The 19032-nt window shown below is 39.2% G+C and overlaps 1 protein-coding gene and 1 long non-coding RNA gene across 5 annotated transcripts in view; one reads left to right on the forward strand and one right to left on the reverse strand.

Annotated features, from left to right (window-relative positions):
* The window catches only part of ZFPM2 (zinc finger protein, FOG family member 2), a 439131-nt gene extending 438013 nt beyond the window's left edge, over positions 1–1118 (reverse strand). Inside the window, exon 1 of one of the 2 annotated variants that reach the window (XM_084748703.1) lies at positions 410–1118. In XM_084748703.1, the coding sequence (XP_084604829.1) occupies positions 410–449 (40 nt within the window). In that variant the 5' untranslated portion in view covers positions 450–1118. The remainder of the gene's footprint in view (positions 1–409) is intronic. The other variant, XM_084748702.1, reaches the window with a different exon arrangement.
* Positions 450–18013, forward strand: LOC311578684. 3 transcript variants are annotated; one of them, XR_014772924.1, is made up of 4 exons: positions 450–568; positions 10192–10326; positions 10808–10878; positions 12349–18013. It is a non-coding gene; the product is annotated as an uncharacterized lncRNA (long non-coding RNA). The 3 variants fall into 3 exon arrangements; XR_014772925.1 differs by lacking the exon at positions 450–568 and adding an exon at positions 1217–1948; XR_014772926.1 differs by lacking the exons at positions 450–568; positions 10192–10326 and adding an exon at positions 1217–1948.
* The last annotated feature ends 1019 nt before the right edge of the window (positions 18014–19032 follow it).

Raw genomic sequence — 19032 nt, forward strand, 5'->3', positions numbered from 1 at the left:
CTAGCCGGTGGCCTTCACTAGCTTCTCTGAGAACTTGATCCAGGGTTACCAAGAGCAGCTCCCAAGAGTGGTAGGCCATCGGTCACGACAACAACAATGACAACAATCAAACGAAGCGTCTGCGGGAGGGGATTCTCCTGACAGCTCCAAGATAAAAAGCCGCGACGAAGGCAGCAAACCCGGAGTTGAAATTAACAAGAGACTACTAGGGAGCGCGACGGCTGAAAGAGCAGACTGGGCTGAGGCTGTCCGGCGCTCCAGCTGGCCGTGCGTCTGTCTGGGGCCCTCTGGTTGTCCCTCTTCGCTCGCAAAGTTTGACAAATCCTGAGGACAAGGAACCAACCGCCCCGAGCGTCTCCCACCCTTCCCACAACGTGCGCCCCTTTCCCGGTCCCGTGCGCAAACTTACGTTTGATCTGCCTGGGTTTGCTCTGCTTTCTCCGGGACATCTCGGCCGCGGCCGCTGCCGCTGGGGATCCCGCGGTTTCCGCGGTCCCCGCTACCGTTGCCTGGGCTGTCGCCGCTGCTGCTGCAGGCTAGGCTCGGGCAGCCGCCGGCCGCACTCCAGGTGCTTCCTGCGCGCGGGATCCCGGCGCTGGGCTTCTCCAGGAGCCGCGAATCCACGTTTGGAGATGAGCAAGCGAATGAGAAGCCCAGAGAAGGGGGCAGAGAGAGTGTGACAGGGATGATGGGAGGGGGCTACGGGGAGAGAGATGGGGCTGTGGCAGGGGGTGGGGGGTGAGGATGAGAATCTTGGAGCGATCGGCCAGGCAGAGAGAAAAGGGGAAGAAGGGGGTGGCGGGGTGGGGGTAAGAGAAGGAAGAGAAGACGGGAGGGGAAGGAGAGCGCGCAAGGGGACCCGGACTGCGAGGGGCGGAGGGTGCAGGAGGAGGCGCGCACTCGCTCTCCGTGTCCCCAGCTGCGGGGCAGAGAGACTCAGGCGCCGCCGCCGCCGCCACCGCCGCCGCTCCGGGCCGCGCCGCACTCGCACTGCTGCGGGAGGTGGCGAGGCGCGCGAGGGAGGGGCGCGCCCGGGCTGTGGGGAGGGGAGACTATGCCATCAGCGAAAGGAGGATTGGCTGCATCCAAAGCCAGTCCGGATGCAAACTCACAGCCCGGCCTCGGTCGCGTGGAGCGCAAGGGGATCACGGCGTGGGTGGGAGTCGAAGGGGTTGATGGGGGTGGAGGGAGACGTGAGATTTGGAGGGGGGCCACCTTCTGCATTTGTCACCGCGTCAATGCTGGGCAGCTGCCAGGCCACCCTTCCCCCGCTCCCCTCCCAGCAACTTCTTCCAACAGCTCTTCCAAAGGACCCTCTAACTCTCCTCCCTAATGCCTCGTCCATCTAGCAGGGCACAAAGAAATCTCAGTCTCCTTCCATAAACTTTGTGTTTCCAGTTACCGCTCCCCTCCTGCAGCCCCCGCCCTCCGCCTTTCCAGTTTCTTGGCAGGAAGGTTAGGCCACTGGCAAAGTCCCCGGGCGAAAGCCAGCTGATCACAAATGCCAACTGTGTGTCTTGGGGCCCGTTAAGTCCTCTCATCTGCCCGGGCTCTCAGGAGACCATTTCATTGCTGTCAGAGTCCCCTGGAGACTGCTGCAGAGGACCATCCCCTATTAGGCCCACCAGAATGGGGTGCTGAGCTGTACTCAAAGCGCTTTTCTGCAGCTTGCTTATGCGTTTCCATTTGAAATAGTAAAATCCCCGTTATCGGAAGTCAGGCAGATATTTTTTTTTCTCACATCCAAAAGGACTGTGGTCAGCTGGATGATTCGCTATAGTTAGGAAAGGAACTATCATCTCTAATAGGAAACACTAACTTTTTACGAAGTCTATGGAAGTTCGGCAGCTCCACCCTGCCCTCATGACCTTCCATTTTCTTAGTTCTGCCAAAGGGAAGCACCGTGGAGCTAATAAAAGATTTGATCTTGTCATAATTTTTCAAGCAGGTAAGACCCAACAACTATTTCCTGGTTCTTTGGTTTACTGGGTTCTGTTTCGTTCATATTTATTCACTGTATGTTTAAGGTTTGAGAAATGGCAAGGCACAAGAGAACATTATTTTTAAGTGATTGCACAGCATTATTTTAGTTGTTAAGGTAAGGGAGGTGAGCTTAGTTTTACATGGCTCTGTATACAGTGAGTACTAAATGTCATTCGTTCAGGTGTGTCCAAAGGGATGGGGGTTGTGTGGAATCAGCTACTTTATGTAATTAGTATTTACTAATAAGTTGCTATGTAGTTAACATGCATTCCCTAGATACTGCCACTGTTCCCAATCTAACTTGAAATTGTGTCCCCTTTGCTTGGTTGACTAACATCCATGTGAGCATCATCAAACGATACTCTAAAAGGGTCTGTCTGGGGTCAGCATAAAGCCTGGGCTGATTGAGCATAATGCAGGATGCTCCCTGCGTGGAAGTGGAAGAAGCATTCTATGCAGTGTCATTTATTACCCCATCAGGACATCTTCTGAAAGGTGTAAAGAGTTACCTCAGGAAAGGTATGGCCGAGCAATACCTTCAGCCTAAGGCTGAAGACCGATTGTGCCTTGTTTTACATCACCATTAGCTCTATAACCATATGAGGTTATAACAGCACAGTAGATGGTCCTTTGCAATGGAAAAATGCACTAAATGACCAAGTCCTTGCCCACAAGATCCAACAGATTAAGATCCTAAGTACCATGAAATGCAAGGTTGTTTGTACTGGTGTTGTGGGGTGAATAAGCAAACAGAGACTACATCCTTTTTACATCCTTCATTCTCGATTCATTGCAGTTAAATTAGCGTGCTCAGAACCTTAGAGTTGGATTTATTGGACATTACAGTTTTTGTAGATCTTTGACAGAATTGTCTGACTTATATCACCCAAAAGGAATGTCCACTGGAATTAAAATAACATTGCCGTTACTGTTTCTTTTGGCATGTGAAATGGTTAAATATGCAAAGCAAAAGAGAAACAAATAAATTGGATATAAATATTCAGTCTAAAAGCTAAAAGGAAGAAAACTCAGGAAATTTAAGGCAAGACTGATACAATAACCAGAGTATGTTATTATAAATAGTAACTAGTTTATGTAAATGCATTAATGTCTATCGATTCTAGTACATATGAATGAAATAAACTGAATACTCCTACATCTATTTTCTCATCATTTTAAATGAGACTATGAATTATATTTAAGGTTCAATTTTTATTTTCTCTGGTTTAACTCACCGTGGTTATAAAAATGAAAAGACAGCAAAACCTATAAGCAATTATCTCTGTCCAAATGGATGTAGCAGCTCCAAACCACAGCTACATGGCTACCAAACAATGATTGTGAAAACCACAGTCGAGCATAGCATCAGGAAACGATATACAGCAAAACCACAGCAACAAATGTTTCTGTAATATTGAAAACCACAATTCACAACTAATACCCCGTGTCGCCAATGACTATTAGCTATACATGTGCAAATGTGTAAGTAACCGCACAAAATAATTTCTCATTTACTTAAAAATGAATTATTCATTTTGAGACTCACTGACTTAATGCCTACATATCGGTTTGTTTAGGAAAGTTTCTGCTTCTCATAAGAAACCATTTCAAATCCCATATAAAAACGATAGTTAATTTAAAAGCAGAGAACATGCACCTCTAAGTAGGAGCTTCTCAGATGTTTAAAGGACTGATCTGCAATCAATCTGAAATGAACACACCTACCCCTGCCTATTCTTCTCTCTAAAGTCTCACAAGTAAAATGCATCTTAGCATAGACTGATTAGGAGAGAAATGGTGAAAAGAACTTGATTACAAATTCAATAAGAATATGGTTGTATAGATTCTCAAATAGTTGCTCTTACCTAGAAATCATATGTCCAATAGCAAATAAAATGCCAGTTCCAAAACTGTTGTTATGAAAAATCTAATGTTTACTAACAGATTGGTGAGATAATAATATTTACAGATTTATAAGGTGTTATAATTTTAATATTAATATACCAAGTGCCCAGTTAAACATTAGTGTCAAATGACAGGACATAAATTATTCAGGATAACTATGTTCCAAGCACTGTTTGGTACATATTTATTCTAAATCATACTTGCAACTTCTCTGAAATTCAATTTTAACTGGAGATCTTGTATTTTATCAGCAGAACTTACAAATGCAGAATTTTAGCACTTTCTTATATATGGATACTTACGTTTATAGAAAAGGTAGAAAAAACCCTGAAGTATCTCCTGTAGTCATAAATATATTTAATTCTTGATTGATGTATATTTAGAGAAGGCAAGCTAGAAGGTGCAAAGTTTCCTGCAAAAATTCTCAATTTTTTCAGTACGGTACAGAAATGCAACTCTTGAAATAAGTGGATTGCATTCATATCTATCTTATTCTGGGATTTATTTTTTAAAGTGAGCCGTTTTTTTTCCTCTAAAGGATCAAGAAATTTATAAAGCAACTTCCCAGACCACATCTTATTAGACAGAGAGCTTCCTTCTTTATTATGAAAGTGTAGTAAAAGATGGGATGTTTGCCCTTGAGCACATTTTATCTGCCTTTAATTTGAGATTATGACAATGAATTGAACAAAAATTTAATATGAAAATGGTGTTTATCATTCTGGATTTTTAAAATAACTTAAGCAGTTTAAACATAGAGGTCAACAAATTTACCTAAGTGGCATTCGTGTATCAAAGATACAAAAATGATTATTTGCTTCTTGCAAAGAGGGCCCTGAAATCATTCAGTCACTGAACTTCACGAGCCTGGCGATGTCTAGCAGGAGTTTGCAGGCACCAATACTTATCTAAGTGTGCCCGCTTAGTTTAGCAGATTACCAAATAGACATGGAAAATATCTCTGCATCACTATGGCTTTAGAAACTTGGTTCTCGCAATTTCAAAGTGCTTGTGAAAGCCAGGAACCTATAATGAGTGTGATTTAAGATTTCACTCATTGTGCCCATCCTTTGCATTCAAATCACTTTTCTGATAGAAAAGAATTGTGAAGTTACTCCTTTAAAACAGAGACAGCTTTGTTCCTAAGATGGAACAATGAAAAATAAAAGGAGTACAGAAAATGTTAAAGGAGCCCCTGGCCCAAATTTAACAGACACCCGTTAACTTTACATTCTGATATGGTAATAATATTATTGTATCTTTTAATAAACACCACCTCCTTCTCTTCCTCCTCTTGCCTCTCTCTTCTCTCTCTTCCTCCTCCATCTTGTTAGTTAGATATAGTTTGCAAGTATGGCCCTTCTGAATCTCCAACCAATCAAAACATTCCATGTGTCTGTCTGGTTTGATTATCTTAATATTCTACATCGTTTCTATGACAGTCAGCCTTGAGAGTTTTCCCTGAAACTCCAGATAAAGAGGACTTACTCCTCCCCTCTTACAGTTTCTTCACTGAGAAAATGCCATGTGAGAAATTGCCAGTGGTCATTTTTATGGAAAAATTCCAATGTCAACACATCATTCTTCAGTCTTGCATTGTTGCAGAACTCAAGTCAAAACACACATGAGCATTCCATGCCTTGTTTTAGACCCCTCGGCATTATCTGTGTGTATGTTAGTGCCTGAGTCCTGCTCACTTGGATTGTACTTGCACTTCGTTTTGATCTGCTTGGTCAGGCTTACTTCTATACAGCGCTGCCATCTTAGAGTGGGCACTTTTAGGGGAAGACATTGTTATCCTTCCAAGTGTCAGTGAGACGCCCCTTCTGAGGCACTGGGCACTGACATAAGATGCATGTCCACCACAACACCTATTCCATCGCTATACATTGAGAACTCTGTTCTGTGTAAAGCCTAGTTTCACTAAGGCCATCTTAGTAAAAACTCAGTTGTATAGGAATCTTTCTGATTTTTCAGGGTGCCTCCACCGATGGTCATATAGAACATCCTAGCAAAATCATTGAAGTAAAAAGTTAAGTTCAGACAGATCCTGTTTCATTTAGAGACTGATTTTTTTCCCCAAGCCTCATCAGCAGAATACTGAGTACATGCAATGGCAGCTACATTTATATAAGATTTCTTCATATTCTTATAGAGCATGGCCTCCAAAGAGTCTTAAATATGACAAGGCAAAAGTTCCTTTAGTAATCCAGAATTATTGTAAAGAGTTGAAATCACCACATGAGCTGGTCCGTTGAGTGAAGAGGTAAAACTAGCCCTGGGGCGTGGTGGTTTATTTGTGAAATGAACCCCACAGGCTATCGTGTTTGGAAGGCTGACGTTGTTAGGAGGTGGGACCGAGTTACAGGAAGTAGAATATTATGGGTAGGGTGGTCTTATGGGCAACACCGCCTCTGAGCCTGGATGTGATTAACCAAGGTCGAGCTTTAAGCTCTAGTTGCCATGTGTCTTTGCCTGGTGTAGCTCCTGACCAGTAAGGCACAGTAAATCCTTCCTCCCCTAAACTGTTCCTTCAGGTTATTCTGACACCATAGCAGGAAATTTAACTACTACAGGGATGGTAGAGAGAACAAACAAGCCAAACAAAGGTCTCCTTAGCAGTTGGGAAGACCCCAGAGGGCGCTATTCCATTTCCTGCTCCAGGCCTCTGGTGCTGCAGCTGCACTTCTGACATGGAAGGCACTGAGATGCCACCATCCCCTTATGATGGAAATTTCCACAGGCTTTCTTTTTTGGCAGTTTTTTTGGGCTAAATTCATACAAGTTAATTCCTGTAATATTCAACCCCAAAAGACTAAACTAAGGCAAAATTGAGCCATCTGAGAAATTGATGCTTAAGTAAATATTCAAAGTTAGAAGCATCAAAGTATCTTAAATGTTCTACTTTCTTTCAGAAAAATTATCTAAGATAGTATTTTTTTTTTCTGCTAGGGAGCAAACAAGCCTTGAGAACATTAAGTGACTAAGGCTGCAACGTAAACTAAGACTCACCATAAACTACACATGTGTCTATTGCTGATTTTAGACTAAGGGGGGGCGATATCTGTAGTGTCCAAGCCAGACCTCCTCAAGGCCATCATGGTAGTTGACATGCAGATCCGCAACCTTCTTGACTAAGTAGATTCTGGGGCCAGATGTTTCGTCTTACTTTCTGCTTTGCTTTTCCACATTTGAATAAAAGTCTGATAGATTACTTTGCACATAAATTTTATGGATGTTGTTATAATTCATGGCAATAATGTTTATACTTGTGTGGTGAATTTTATATTCTAGCACATAAAACTTTTTCCATAAATTACTGAATGAAAAGCAAAAATTTAAACAGATTTTTGGAATACCTGCTGTATGTACAGATAGAATCATGTCTTCTCTCCTGATATCTACTTACCAAATTGCATTAAAAGAACTCCTTGGAAATGAATTTAGGGAGAGCTGAAGATTTCTGAACACTGAATACTATTTAACAACTGACACACAAATATTCTTGGATTGCTTTGTTGCTGTTATTTGTTTTGTTTTGTTTTTTGAATTGTTCAAGACAAGGTTTCTCTGTGTAGCCTTGGCTGTCCTGGACTCACTTTGTAGATCAGGCTCGCCTAGAATTCACAAAGATCTGCCTGCCTCTGCCTCCCTGAGTTCTGGCATGAAAGGCTTGCACCACCTTGCTCAACTCCCGTAGAATATTCTAATGTGGTCTAATTCTTTTATGCTTTGTTTTTTTTTTCTAAAGATCATAATTATTTTGAGCCATGTTATTTCACTCCCCTGATTAATACGATGCACTCAAATATGCCAGGAATATTTTAGAGAAACCACCTAACTATAGCTGGTGGGTCTGTTTTGTCTCGCGAAGGTGTTCTTCGATTCATCATTCTTCTGCTTCCCTATAAATTGATAGTTCTCTGCCGTCAAAATCTTTCCACCATTACCCCAGAGGTTTCCTTGATTTCATCCTGTAGTGAGTTCATAGTTCTTTAAGTTATCTATTTGTCACAACCATAGAGACGTATAAAGCAAAGAGAATCCTATGCAAATAAAATCAAAGCATACTTACACTAGACTTTGTATATGCTAAGCATTTGGACTTCCTTCCTGGTAAGATTTAGACATGTTTGGGACAGTTTCTGCTGGGTTTTTTGTTACTCAAAGCTGAAAGTATCTTGGCTGATACTCAGTTGTAGGAAGACAAACCCTTCAATTTTCATTTCTCAGTCACGTGGGCACAAAAGGGGCGAGCAGTTTGGATCTTTACTCTGCTGAATCTGTTACTTCTACCCTGCTTAGACTTGTCATTTTTAAACTGTGCATTTTTCACATGTGACATATGTGCAATATAACATTACTAATATGTCTAGAACCAGTGCTTGGGTTTGTGTCCATGGTTGTCCATTCGCAGGCAATTAATTTTTTTATACTATGAAAAAGTTGTAATAAAGGAGGAAAAATAAAAAAATAAAAGAAAAAAGAAAAAAAAAAGAAAAAGAAAAAGTTGTGTGCCTTAGCTTACTTAGACATAGTGGACAACATATTGGACCTGTTCATACATGTAAGCATCTCAGCAGGCATGAAGTATTATTTGCCATTAACTAATTATTCTAAACCTTTTCTCCACTTCCTTTTTCATCTACTTAAACTAATCTTACTAAAGATATGACTCAGCTCTAAATAATCCTAGTTTTTTGAGATCTTCCCACTTAGTTAGTCCATGTGATGCAGTTGTATTACAATAGAAGAACACAAGGAGAACAGAAATACTGGACAAGCTTCACGGAAGCCTGAAATACCTATGGTCAAAAGCCGGGAAACACCTTCCTTTGTGCCTTCTGTCTCTACAATTTTACCTGGATGGAACATGGTGCTTGGAGGCTTTCTATCCTTTGAATAATTTAATAATTACACTTAGTGACTTTATGTATTTAACATTTCTTGAAACAATATATAGATTACTAAACCATCTTATATCATCACTCAAATGGTTTATTTTATCTTGGAGGAATTATAATTACATCGTTTCCCACTTCTCTTTCCTCTTTCCAAGCACTCCCATATACCATTTTTTGATCTGTTTCAAATTCATGGTCTCATTTTCATTACCTGTTATTATATATAACAATTGCATGTATATGTAACATATATAATATAAAATATTATATTTGATATAAATATAAAGAAAATTTGCATTATATTTAAATAGAATATTATATCTTAATTTAATTAAATAAAATATTATGTTTACTAATAATATATAATTAACATATACCATTTTGCATATATATAACTGTTGTATATTATATATAATTATATTAATCTATATTATAATTACAATATAAATGATATTATAATTAATATTAATCATACATATACTATATACATATGTTGTATTCTATGTAATATTTTATATATGTATATATGTTATATATTTATATGTAATATATGTTTTACAAAGATACTTATATAACTAATTTATATAAAATATACAATATTAAATATATTACATATATATGTAAACATATATTCTTAAATACTGTAATATAACCTGTTAAGTCTTTATAATATTACTTACAATATTGTTTTTAAGGTTGGTCATCAGGTATTAGATTATCAACTTGTGTGCTCCTTCTTGGAAAAATCTATTTTCCAGTCTCAGCACTCCTTAGTTGCCTACATTTCTTTGTATAGAGTTGAGGCCTCATGGTCTTCCTATTGCTGCTATCCTTGGATAATTTTTAAAGTCCTTCTGGCTGCCGTAACCACAAACTCTATATACTTAGGATGGTAGTTGAAAAGGGAACCTCTGAAAGGACTTTAGCTGCCCATACTTCAGCTTTGAGCTAATTCTAGTAGGAGTAGGGGATACCATATCTGTTATGATCATCGAGACACTATATTTGGATTTCTGATACATATATCCAAATAGAATATGGATGTCTTAAGTTCTACCCAGAAATCTTCCAAAGAAGTTGTCTGCTGAAGTCATTCACACACAATTAAAATAAAATAAAGTCCTACGCCATCTAAAGGTGAACCTTTAGATCTGCTGTCTTTTGTCCATGTGTTAAAGGCTTAGTTGGCAGCTAATGGGCTTTGGGAAATGGTGAGATTATGGGAGCTACGGCCTCATCACCTATTATCTCAGAGATGGGTTCACATTGAGATAACACATTGGGAGTTGATAGGTAGTGAGGCTTGGTTGAAGGTAGAGGTATGCTCATTTTTCCTTCCTCCTCCTCTTTTTCTTCCTCCTCCTTCTTCTCCCCACCCCATCTCTCTTCCACCTCTCAGAATCCCGTGAGGTGTCTGCTTCCCTCCACCTTCCACCATGAGTGACATGCTCTCTACCGTGATGTTAAAAATTAGCGAGCGAGGACTGGAACCATGAGGCACAACAAACGTGCCCACTCAGTTGATCTTCCTCAGGTATTTGTCACAGCAGCCAATACAAAACCTAATGTGAATTCAGGCTTAAAGCTTGGAAACTGTGGCTTTGATTTTATTACACATAGAGATGTGAGTGTATGCATATATTTACTGAAAATCCAGGTGTATCTTCACCAAACTACCTTCAGGATCAACAAAGCAACATGAAATTAAGAACATAAAATTTAAAATATCCTTAGGTAAATGAATTATGCTTACTCTTTTTTCTTAATAGTCTTACTCTTGTGATGGCCAATACATTGATTGTTGAGTTCTCAAGGTCTGACCTGGCCTAGGAGAAAGGCCTCCAGCCACACTTATGAGAGAGAGTCTAGGAAAGTCTCTGGGCATAGCTGTGAGGGAAGACCCACTCTAAAGATGGGCAGCACAATGCTGAGGATTTAGGTCATGGCTTAAATAAAAAAGGCAGAAGCTGGCTAGCTGAGCAAAAGCATTCATCATTTCTGCTCCTTGATTTCAGATGCAGTGTGAACAGCCGTCTCAAGGTCTTGTCACCATATCTTGCCACTAAATTGGGCTACTTTTGCCAAGGTATTTGATCACTGAAATAAGAAAATAAATAAGATAATGATAGGATAGCTATTTTTGTTTGTCTGCTTGTTTTGTTTTAGCTAATGCTAAATTAATTCAAGTTTTACTCTCAATAGAGAAAATAAGTTAGAACCTCTCTGCCAGAGGGACTGAGGAAAAGGCTCCATGGGCAAGCAAGTTTCAGGATTGGAATGCAGATTCCTAGTAAAATCCAAATAAGTGCCATGGGGCACAGTGGAACAACTGAAGCACCAGCACTCATGAACACAGAAAGGGGATCCCTGGATGAAATCACATACCCAAAGTAGCTGAGTGGGCAAGCTCTGGGTTTAAAAAGAGACCAAGCTTTAATGTGTAAAGTAGAGAGAAATAAAAAAAAATACCAGTTTCAACCTCTGACAACCATATCTCCCCATATGCATGTGTCCACACATGTGTGAACACCCATGTACACAATCAAACATGCCACACATCTAAGGCAATAAGTGAATTAATGAACAAACAAATAAATAACCCCTCTGTGTGAGCAGCTTTCAAAGAAATCTAACTGTGTGTAAAAATGATCGATCTGAGTTTCATCCCTTATAACGTGATGAATTAACATCTGTGGGAGAAGATACACTACAGCAATGTCTCTGGGGATTGCAAACGCATCAGAACTCCACTGACACACCCGGTACCCAGTTCCTGTTTCTATTCTGCCTTCCTGTAAGACCACAGCCTCACCCCAATAACAAAACTGCCCCACACTGGAAATAAAGGCTAAATACAATGATTCTGTTGGCTAATACTTTCTTTGGTCCAACAAGCTTACATTTGTGCAAAGAATTTTTTTCAGTGATGAAATAAAAGTTCAGAATAAGAGTTAAGAGTAGGTGCTCCCTAAGTCTATACTGTAGCTGGAGAAACAGGGACTCCATCCCTGTACCTCTACTTTGCAGACATCCAATGATGCTTTCTTTTTATCACTTAAGCTTCTTCAACAATGAAACATACAGTGTCTGGAAATGTAATCAGAAACCCGCACTTCTGTTTGGATACCACCCTGTGGAGAACTCCATTGGTCCTTTTTTTTTTTTTTTTTCCCTTGTTCAGATTGCAGTCCTTTGAGTTTCTAGAGTTTAAAACAAGTAAATTTGTAGATCTAAATATTACTTTACCTCAGGAACAGTCATAGGGGAGGGAAATAAGGGGGAAATGGGAGGGAGGGAAGAATGGAGGATACAAGGGATGGGATAACCATTGAGATGTAACAAGAATAAATTAATAAAAATTAAAAAAAATAAATATTACTTTAAAGACTACATTTTAGACTGCAGATTTCTAAGAAGGGGCAGTTTTGTTGAAATATACTATTGTGTTTTGCTTCCTTGCCTAGACACACCTGTAAAACGCTCTTGAAAATGTTCACAGTTTGTCAGATGTTGAACAGTATTCTCTTTATTCTCTTTTATTGTCTATATGTTGAAGGACCCTATATAAAGAAGACCAAAAAGTCAAAAACAAGATGTCTTGAGCTTTCTCTATCCACTTATCTAGAAGAGGAAGAGGAAGAGGAAGAGGAAGAGGAAGAGGAAGAGGAAGAAGAAGAAGAAGAAGAAGAAGAAGAAGAAGAAGAAGAAGAAGAAGAAACGTGCAAGCACACGCACGCACACGCACGCACACACACACGCACACAAACACACCTTGACCATTGATCATGCTATTGGCAGTTGTGGGAAACGTTGTTGGCATTTAATATACCATGGACACCTGTTTTTAGATTTTTCTCATCTAGTTATATTCTCATTAGAATATACGGCAGGAGGCTGCATTATATACAGATTTAGCAAGAAGGTTAGCGGATGCCTATTTACTTCTGTGCATATGCCTACCGAATCTCACTTACTTCTCACTTCGTGCATGGTAACATTTGAAGGACTTAGGACCACAGTAGATATGCCCGATGCTATATTTGGTTTGGTTTCCCCACTCTAAGCCTTGTGCTTGTATTTGCTTAACTCTTAAGTCTGCTTTTCCTGTGTCACACTGGCACACATCCTGTCCCCATTCCTCCAGGCTGGCAACAAAATTATTCATGGATGGCAATTAAAACAGAAAACCACTTCTCTTTGATCATCTTCTTTGTTCAAAGCCTGACCCTGCAAACAATCATTATTTGAATGACGCCATTATGAGTATTTGGAGAATTTTGTATTGTTTTACTGGTGAAGCAAAAAAAGAAATACCCTTACCAGTGAAATATAACAAAACCTAGACTGCCATGCAAAAGGCGCTGTCCCAGAATTTGAATGATCAACTTCCTTCCCTGTTAGTAAATAGATCTATATTGTATATTAACTCTGTACCTGATCAATCCTTCTAATATTTATTTTGCTACATAATATTTACCCAAGACACAGACCTGGTTACAATCTAATAGTATCTTCCTACCTTGATTGAAATACTACAGAATAGAATGAAGACTTAATTAAATTAAAACAGCTCTGTCGAGGTCAATAATTTATACTGTTATGTTAAAATTTGAAATTACAACTTTATATTTTGACAATACACTATAACATAAGCACTGAAAAAAGTTAGGAAATAGAAAAGGATAAATAATTTGAGCGTTTTAATTCAAAGTAAAAGAAAATGCTGATTGAGTTAAAATGTAGAACCTCTGATTTTCATTTGTTTATTAAATTAAGTGTTCTTTATGAATATCTATAACGCACTAATTTCTTTGTCTTAAAAGGGTCAGCAGTAAAACCATAAGTTACGGCTAGAAGTAAGATGACAATATTTAATAATGCAATCTGGGACAAGTACATTAGCAAGAGGTGAAACGTACAGCATTCTGAGTGGATGGCGGTGGTGGTGGTGACGTTTTATCCCTTAGAGGATTACTTTCAGGCCAACCTTGTCTTCCTAGATAGTGCACTCTAGTCGGGGAAGCAAAACCAGGGCAGCTAAAGAGAAACCAAACAGTTCTTTGCCTATCAACCTTTTATTCTCAAATATTATTTTTACAGTTTCCATAAATGCAACTGACTCTACTTGTTGGGCAATCTCTGTGACCTGAAATGATGTCTGTGTACCACAGCTCACGTTTCCAGTTCACCACCTTGTAAATTATGAGGAAGTTTCACCAACTCAAGTGAATAATAGACCATGTCAGTAACCACCAAAACGAGGAAGATATTGATTTTAATTAAATGAATGCCTCAATGATTTTTTTTCTGGCTCTTATTCTTTCAACACTTATATAAGCCCAATGAGTTGTTTTTATAACAATATGAAACAATTTCCCAGTAGATGATTTAGGGTAAAACAGTAGTTTTGCATAGTTAAAGCAGAGGTACCTCTTTTTTGAGATAACCTTTGTAAAGGTAAGCTGTGTGCATCTGATTCTTTGTTCTTTTGTCGCCAATTATTTACTGTGATACAGCCAAAACAGATGGTATTTTGAACTCTGGGACAGAAGAGGCAACTGAAAAATTTCTTGAACACACTGAAGAAGAATATGCTATATACATTAAGCATAATTATGCTCACAAAGAATAAGGAATGCACATTTGATTTTTGATATAAACATTCTTATTCCAGAAAATATTGATAAGAACTATCACCTATAATAGAAATATGTAACTTGAATGAAAACTATATTAACAAAACATTAATCATTAATACAACAGGATTGTGCATTGAATTGTGCTTCTAACAAGTTCATTGTTGTAATCTTAATCCTCAGTATTTCAGCATGCAAGGTTATTGGGAAATAGGCTCCTTACAAAGATAATTAGACTTAAGTGAAGCCATTGGGATGGGCATTATTTTAGTATGGCTGGCTCCCTTTTGAGAAGGGAAAATCTGAAGACAAACAAAGAAAGACAGAGACACAGAGATAACACACACGCACACACAGACAGAGACAGATACAGAGACAGACAGAGAGAGACAGAGAGAGAGACAAAAACAGAGACAGAGAGAGACAGAAACAGAGACAGAGAGAATACTATATGAGGATGAAAGTGAAAACAGAGTTCGGATGATGCTTTTGAAAGACAGAAAATTCAAAGACTTTTTTCAGAGCACAAAATGCTAAGGTGCTAGCAAGAGCATGGGGTAGATTTTCCTCACAGCCGTGAAAAAGATTAAATCCTGCTACTCCTGGTTTCCAGCACACTGGCTCTTTGTAAACTGACTATAAGATTTGCATATTAATTTTGGTTTTGTCCAATGGAAAGCTCTGTCTACTTTGATATAGCTGATTTTTAATATTAATGATAAGAACATGAGGGTTTTTTTATTTGGTTTTTTGTTGTTGTTGTTGTTTTTGTTTTTTTGAGTAGTTACTACAGCCCAATATCTGTTTTGGTCAGTTCTGACCTTACGTTCTGATCTCATGGAATGAATGGACAATGAAAGATTTTTCATCATGAAATAATAATTGTATTATCTTATTAAGTATTAATAACAAATGTTAAATGTATTTTACTAAATTACTCAGGGATTACAGAAGCTAATGTATTTACGGTTTTATTAACATGAAGATTTTTATCTTTAAGAGGATTGCTTTTATAAAAGCATCAGAACTATAGCCTTAGGATAAATGGCATAGAATAAGGACTATATTCTACTTTGGCTGGGGATAGGCAGTTTCTTTGCTAAACAGCACTGATAACTCTAATTTGAATGGATGTCCTCAGAGGAACTACTTGTGTCCTATTAAAGGTTGAAATGCTCCACAGCGTGACAACATAGAATGTTGGTTGTCATTACCAAATTATTGCAGAGAAGTGACTTAAAGGAAGAATTGCCTTTCCAGAAGACATTAAAGAGAGCTCAGAGTTCAAGATCTGGAAATCTATACGTCATGAGAAGACTGAAATAAAACACTGAGTGAGAAGCCATGGTAGTAACTTTTTGGGTGAACACAGTGACTCAAGACAAAGATAGGAGATAGCATATGGCTGAACTCCAGTTGTTAGGAGAAGTCACGGCGTGGGGCGGGGGGGACACTAGTGAATTGAGGGAGAAAGAGTCAAGTTTATGAGGTAACAGTCATGTACAAAACACTCAATATTACTTTTAGCAAATAATTCTTGTATGGCTAGTGGACAGATGGAATGGACAGAAATAAATAGATTTTAAAAAAAGTTTTTGGAGCAATTCTATTATCAAGGAAATCTCAACCCACTCTTGACTGAAGTTTTTTCTTTTAAATTCAAATACTAAAACCAATTATTGAATTCTTCCACTTAAAGAGCAGCCCTTGAACGCTGCTTCCATGAAGAGAATGGTCTCTAAGCTCATTCCAAGAAATATGATGGCAAAGACTGGGCTCTGAGGAAAAGCATCCAGGGATGCTGGGGAGAAACAGCACATGACTCTTCCCAGAGGCTAAAGCCAAGCCATAGTCTCCTAAGCTATTCCCTGTGTCCTACCTTCCACCTCAAGGCTGAGATTCTGCTAAATCTGTGTAAGAATAGATCAAAATCACTAAAGAATTTTTCCCATTATATATTTATTACTTCCTTCCATGATTCAGACTATTTACCACACACTGCCGTTATTTCCTGATAAGATGGGTTGTAATATATCAGTGTGGTTTTTCAGGACACCTGCCCACTAAAAAACCAGAGATGCCTAGTAGAACAGACAAACACTGGATCTCAACATACACACTGTCAATGGAGATGGATTGAATTCTTCTACCTTAGGGAGCATGAAGGCATGAGTCTATTTGATACCCGAGAGAAAGGAGACATCTCGATTGTTAACCAGAGTGTGAACTGTGGCTAGAAACATACTACATGTCTTTAAAAGTATGTTTCCTTCACAGTAACCTAAGAAACTTGCACATCCCATTCTTCCTTGAAGTTAGGTTGGCCATCACAAGTGTGACACAAGTGAGAAGGCATAATGAAGGGAACTTTTAGACCCAGTCCTTGCACCCTCTTTCTTGTTGATTTTTACACATCATTCTTTTTACTTTTAGAAAGAAGTATTTATTACAGGGATGTGGTCCTCTGGAGTGAGATGCCTTTGAGCCTCAGTTACTTGGAGTTAATGGGTGGAGGAAGGGAGGGGAATGAACTGGTCCTTGGAAAGATAAAAGTATGTCTGCTCCCTGAGTCACTTGTTGAGAGATAGCGTTGGCAAAGCTCTCTGGTCTTTCTCATGAGTAAACAGCACAGAGATGCTGAAGTGTATTTGTTACTGCATCCTAGCCAAGCTTTTCTTGCCTGAATTATTTTCTGAGAATAGTACAGTCCATGACAGACCAGTTTCTACTGCACATGCCCAGAACAGTTCGCAGTCATGGACAAAGTTTAGGGCAGGTCAATACAAAACATCACCCTGATTTGAATTGCAACAAATGTGCCAACTCCAAAATTTCCCAGAGTAGTGACAGGATCAGCGTGTAGTTTCTCTACATACCAGAGATAACTTTTTCTGAAAAGATCAGACAGGAAAAGACCATAATGTCTATGGTAAGCACTGGTGGACTTTAACAGAGCTTTTATGCTATAAACAGAGGAATTTGAGATCACATACTTAGATCTCTCTGACGTTGCTGTACATCCGACTTCTTGCTTTCCACAAGCTGTCTTCTTTCTTAGGATCAGTCTTATCAGACCATCAGTTGTCTGTTTTTCTTCCCACATGCTGCATGGGATCGAGGTACAGACATCAAAAAGACAAAACCACCTAAAGAAATGCACACCCTTCTTTTCTACTCATTTGACATAAATTTTGTTTTATTTTTCCATAGAATTTTCTACTGCCCATGAAAGGTAAAAAGAAGAGTTAAAAGCATGCCAAAGCTAAAACTGGAGATAAGTGTGTGGCGCAAAGTTCGCTCCTATTCCTACCTATGCTCCCAAATAGTCTTTGTTTCTGTTTTTCTAGATTGCTTTTTACACTGTTTACGTGTGGCATGCTTTTTCATATGTATCACCATTTTTTCTTTTGTTACTGTGTTATGATGTTATGTGTTAAATATACCATCTTTATGTTTGTGTAGCAAAGATACCACGTTTATACGGTAAAGGCATAATCTCTATTTTGAGAATACGAAACATATCAATTGTTTGTGTAGCTAATTTAATTTTTTTCTGTAGACTTAACCTTTATACTAAAAGATTAGGCAGAATTACTTTCTTTTGCTTTTTCATGTATTAATTAATTTAATCTCTTTAAATTCTTTTTTTCCTCCTTTATTAATTTATTCTTGTTACATCTCAATGGTTATCCCATCCCTTGTATCCTCCCATTCTTCCCTCCCTTCCAATTTCCCCTTATTCCCCTCCCCTATGACTGTTCCTGAGGGGGATTACCTCCCCCTCTATATGATCATAGGGTATCAAGTCTCTTCTTGGTAACTTGCTGTCCTTCCTCTGATTGCCACCAGGTCTCCCCGTCCAGGGGACATGGTCAAAGGTGAGGCACCAGAGTATGTGAGAAAGTAATATCCCACTCTCCACTCTACTGTGGGGAGTGTTCTGTCCATTGGCTAGATCTGGGTAGGGGCTTAAGGTTTACCGCCTGTATTGTCCTTGGCTGATGCCTTAGTTTGAGCGGGACCCCTGGGCCCAAATCTGCCTATCATAATGTTCTACTTGTAGGCTTCTAGGACCCTCTGGGTCCTTCTACTTTGCCTTTCTCCCATGATTCTCTCATCTAGAGTCCCACTAGAATGTCCTCTCCTCTGTCTCAGTTTCCTGGTACGTGAAGGCTTTCGTGGGACATGCCCCTTGGGCTAATATGCAGATATAAGTGAGTATATACCATTTGAGTCTTTCTGCTTCTGGGTTAACTCACTCATTATGATCATTTCTAGCTCAATCCATTTATCCACAAATTTCGGGAATTCCTTGTTTTTAATAGCTGAGTAGTATTCCATAGTGTATATGTACCACAGTTTCTTTATCCATTCTTCTATTGAGGGACACTTAGGCTGTTTCCATGTTCTGGCTATTATGAATAAGGCTGCTATGAACATGGTTGAGCCAATTTTCTTGCTGTGTGCTGGAGCATCTTCTGGGTATATTCCAAGGAGTGGAATAGCTGGGTCTTGAGGAAGCCCTATTCCCATTTTTCTGAGATAGCACCAGATAGATTTCCAAAGTGGCTGTACTAGTTTGCATTCCCACCAGCAATGAAGGA

This window comes from Acomys minous (genome assembly GCF_964271855.1).
Source record: "Acomys minous genome assembly, chromosome: 12".
NCBI classification, from domain to species: domain Eukaryota; kingdom Metazoa; phylum Chordata; class Mammalia; order Rodentia; family Muridae; genus Acomys; species Acomys minous.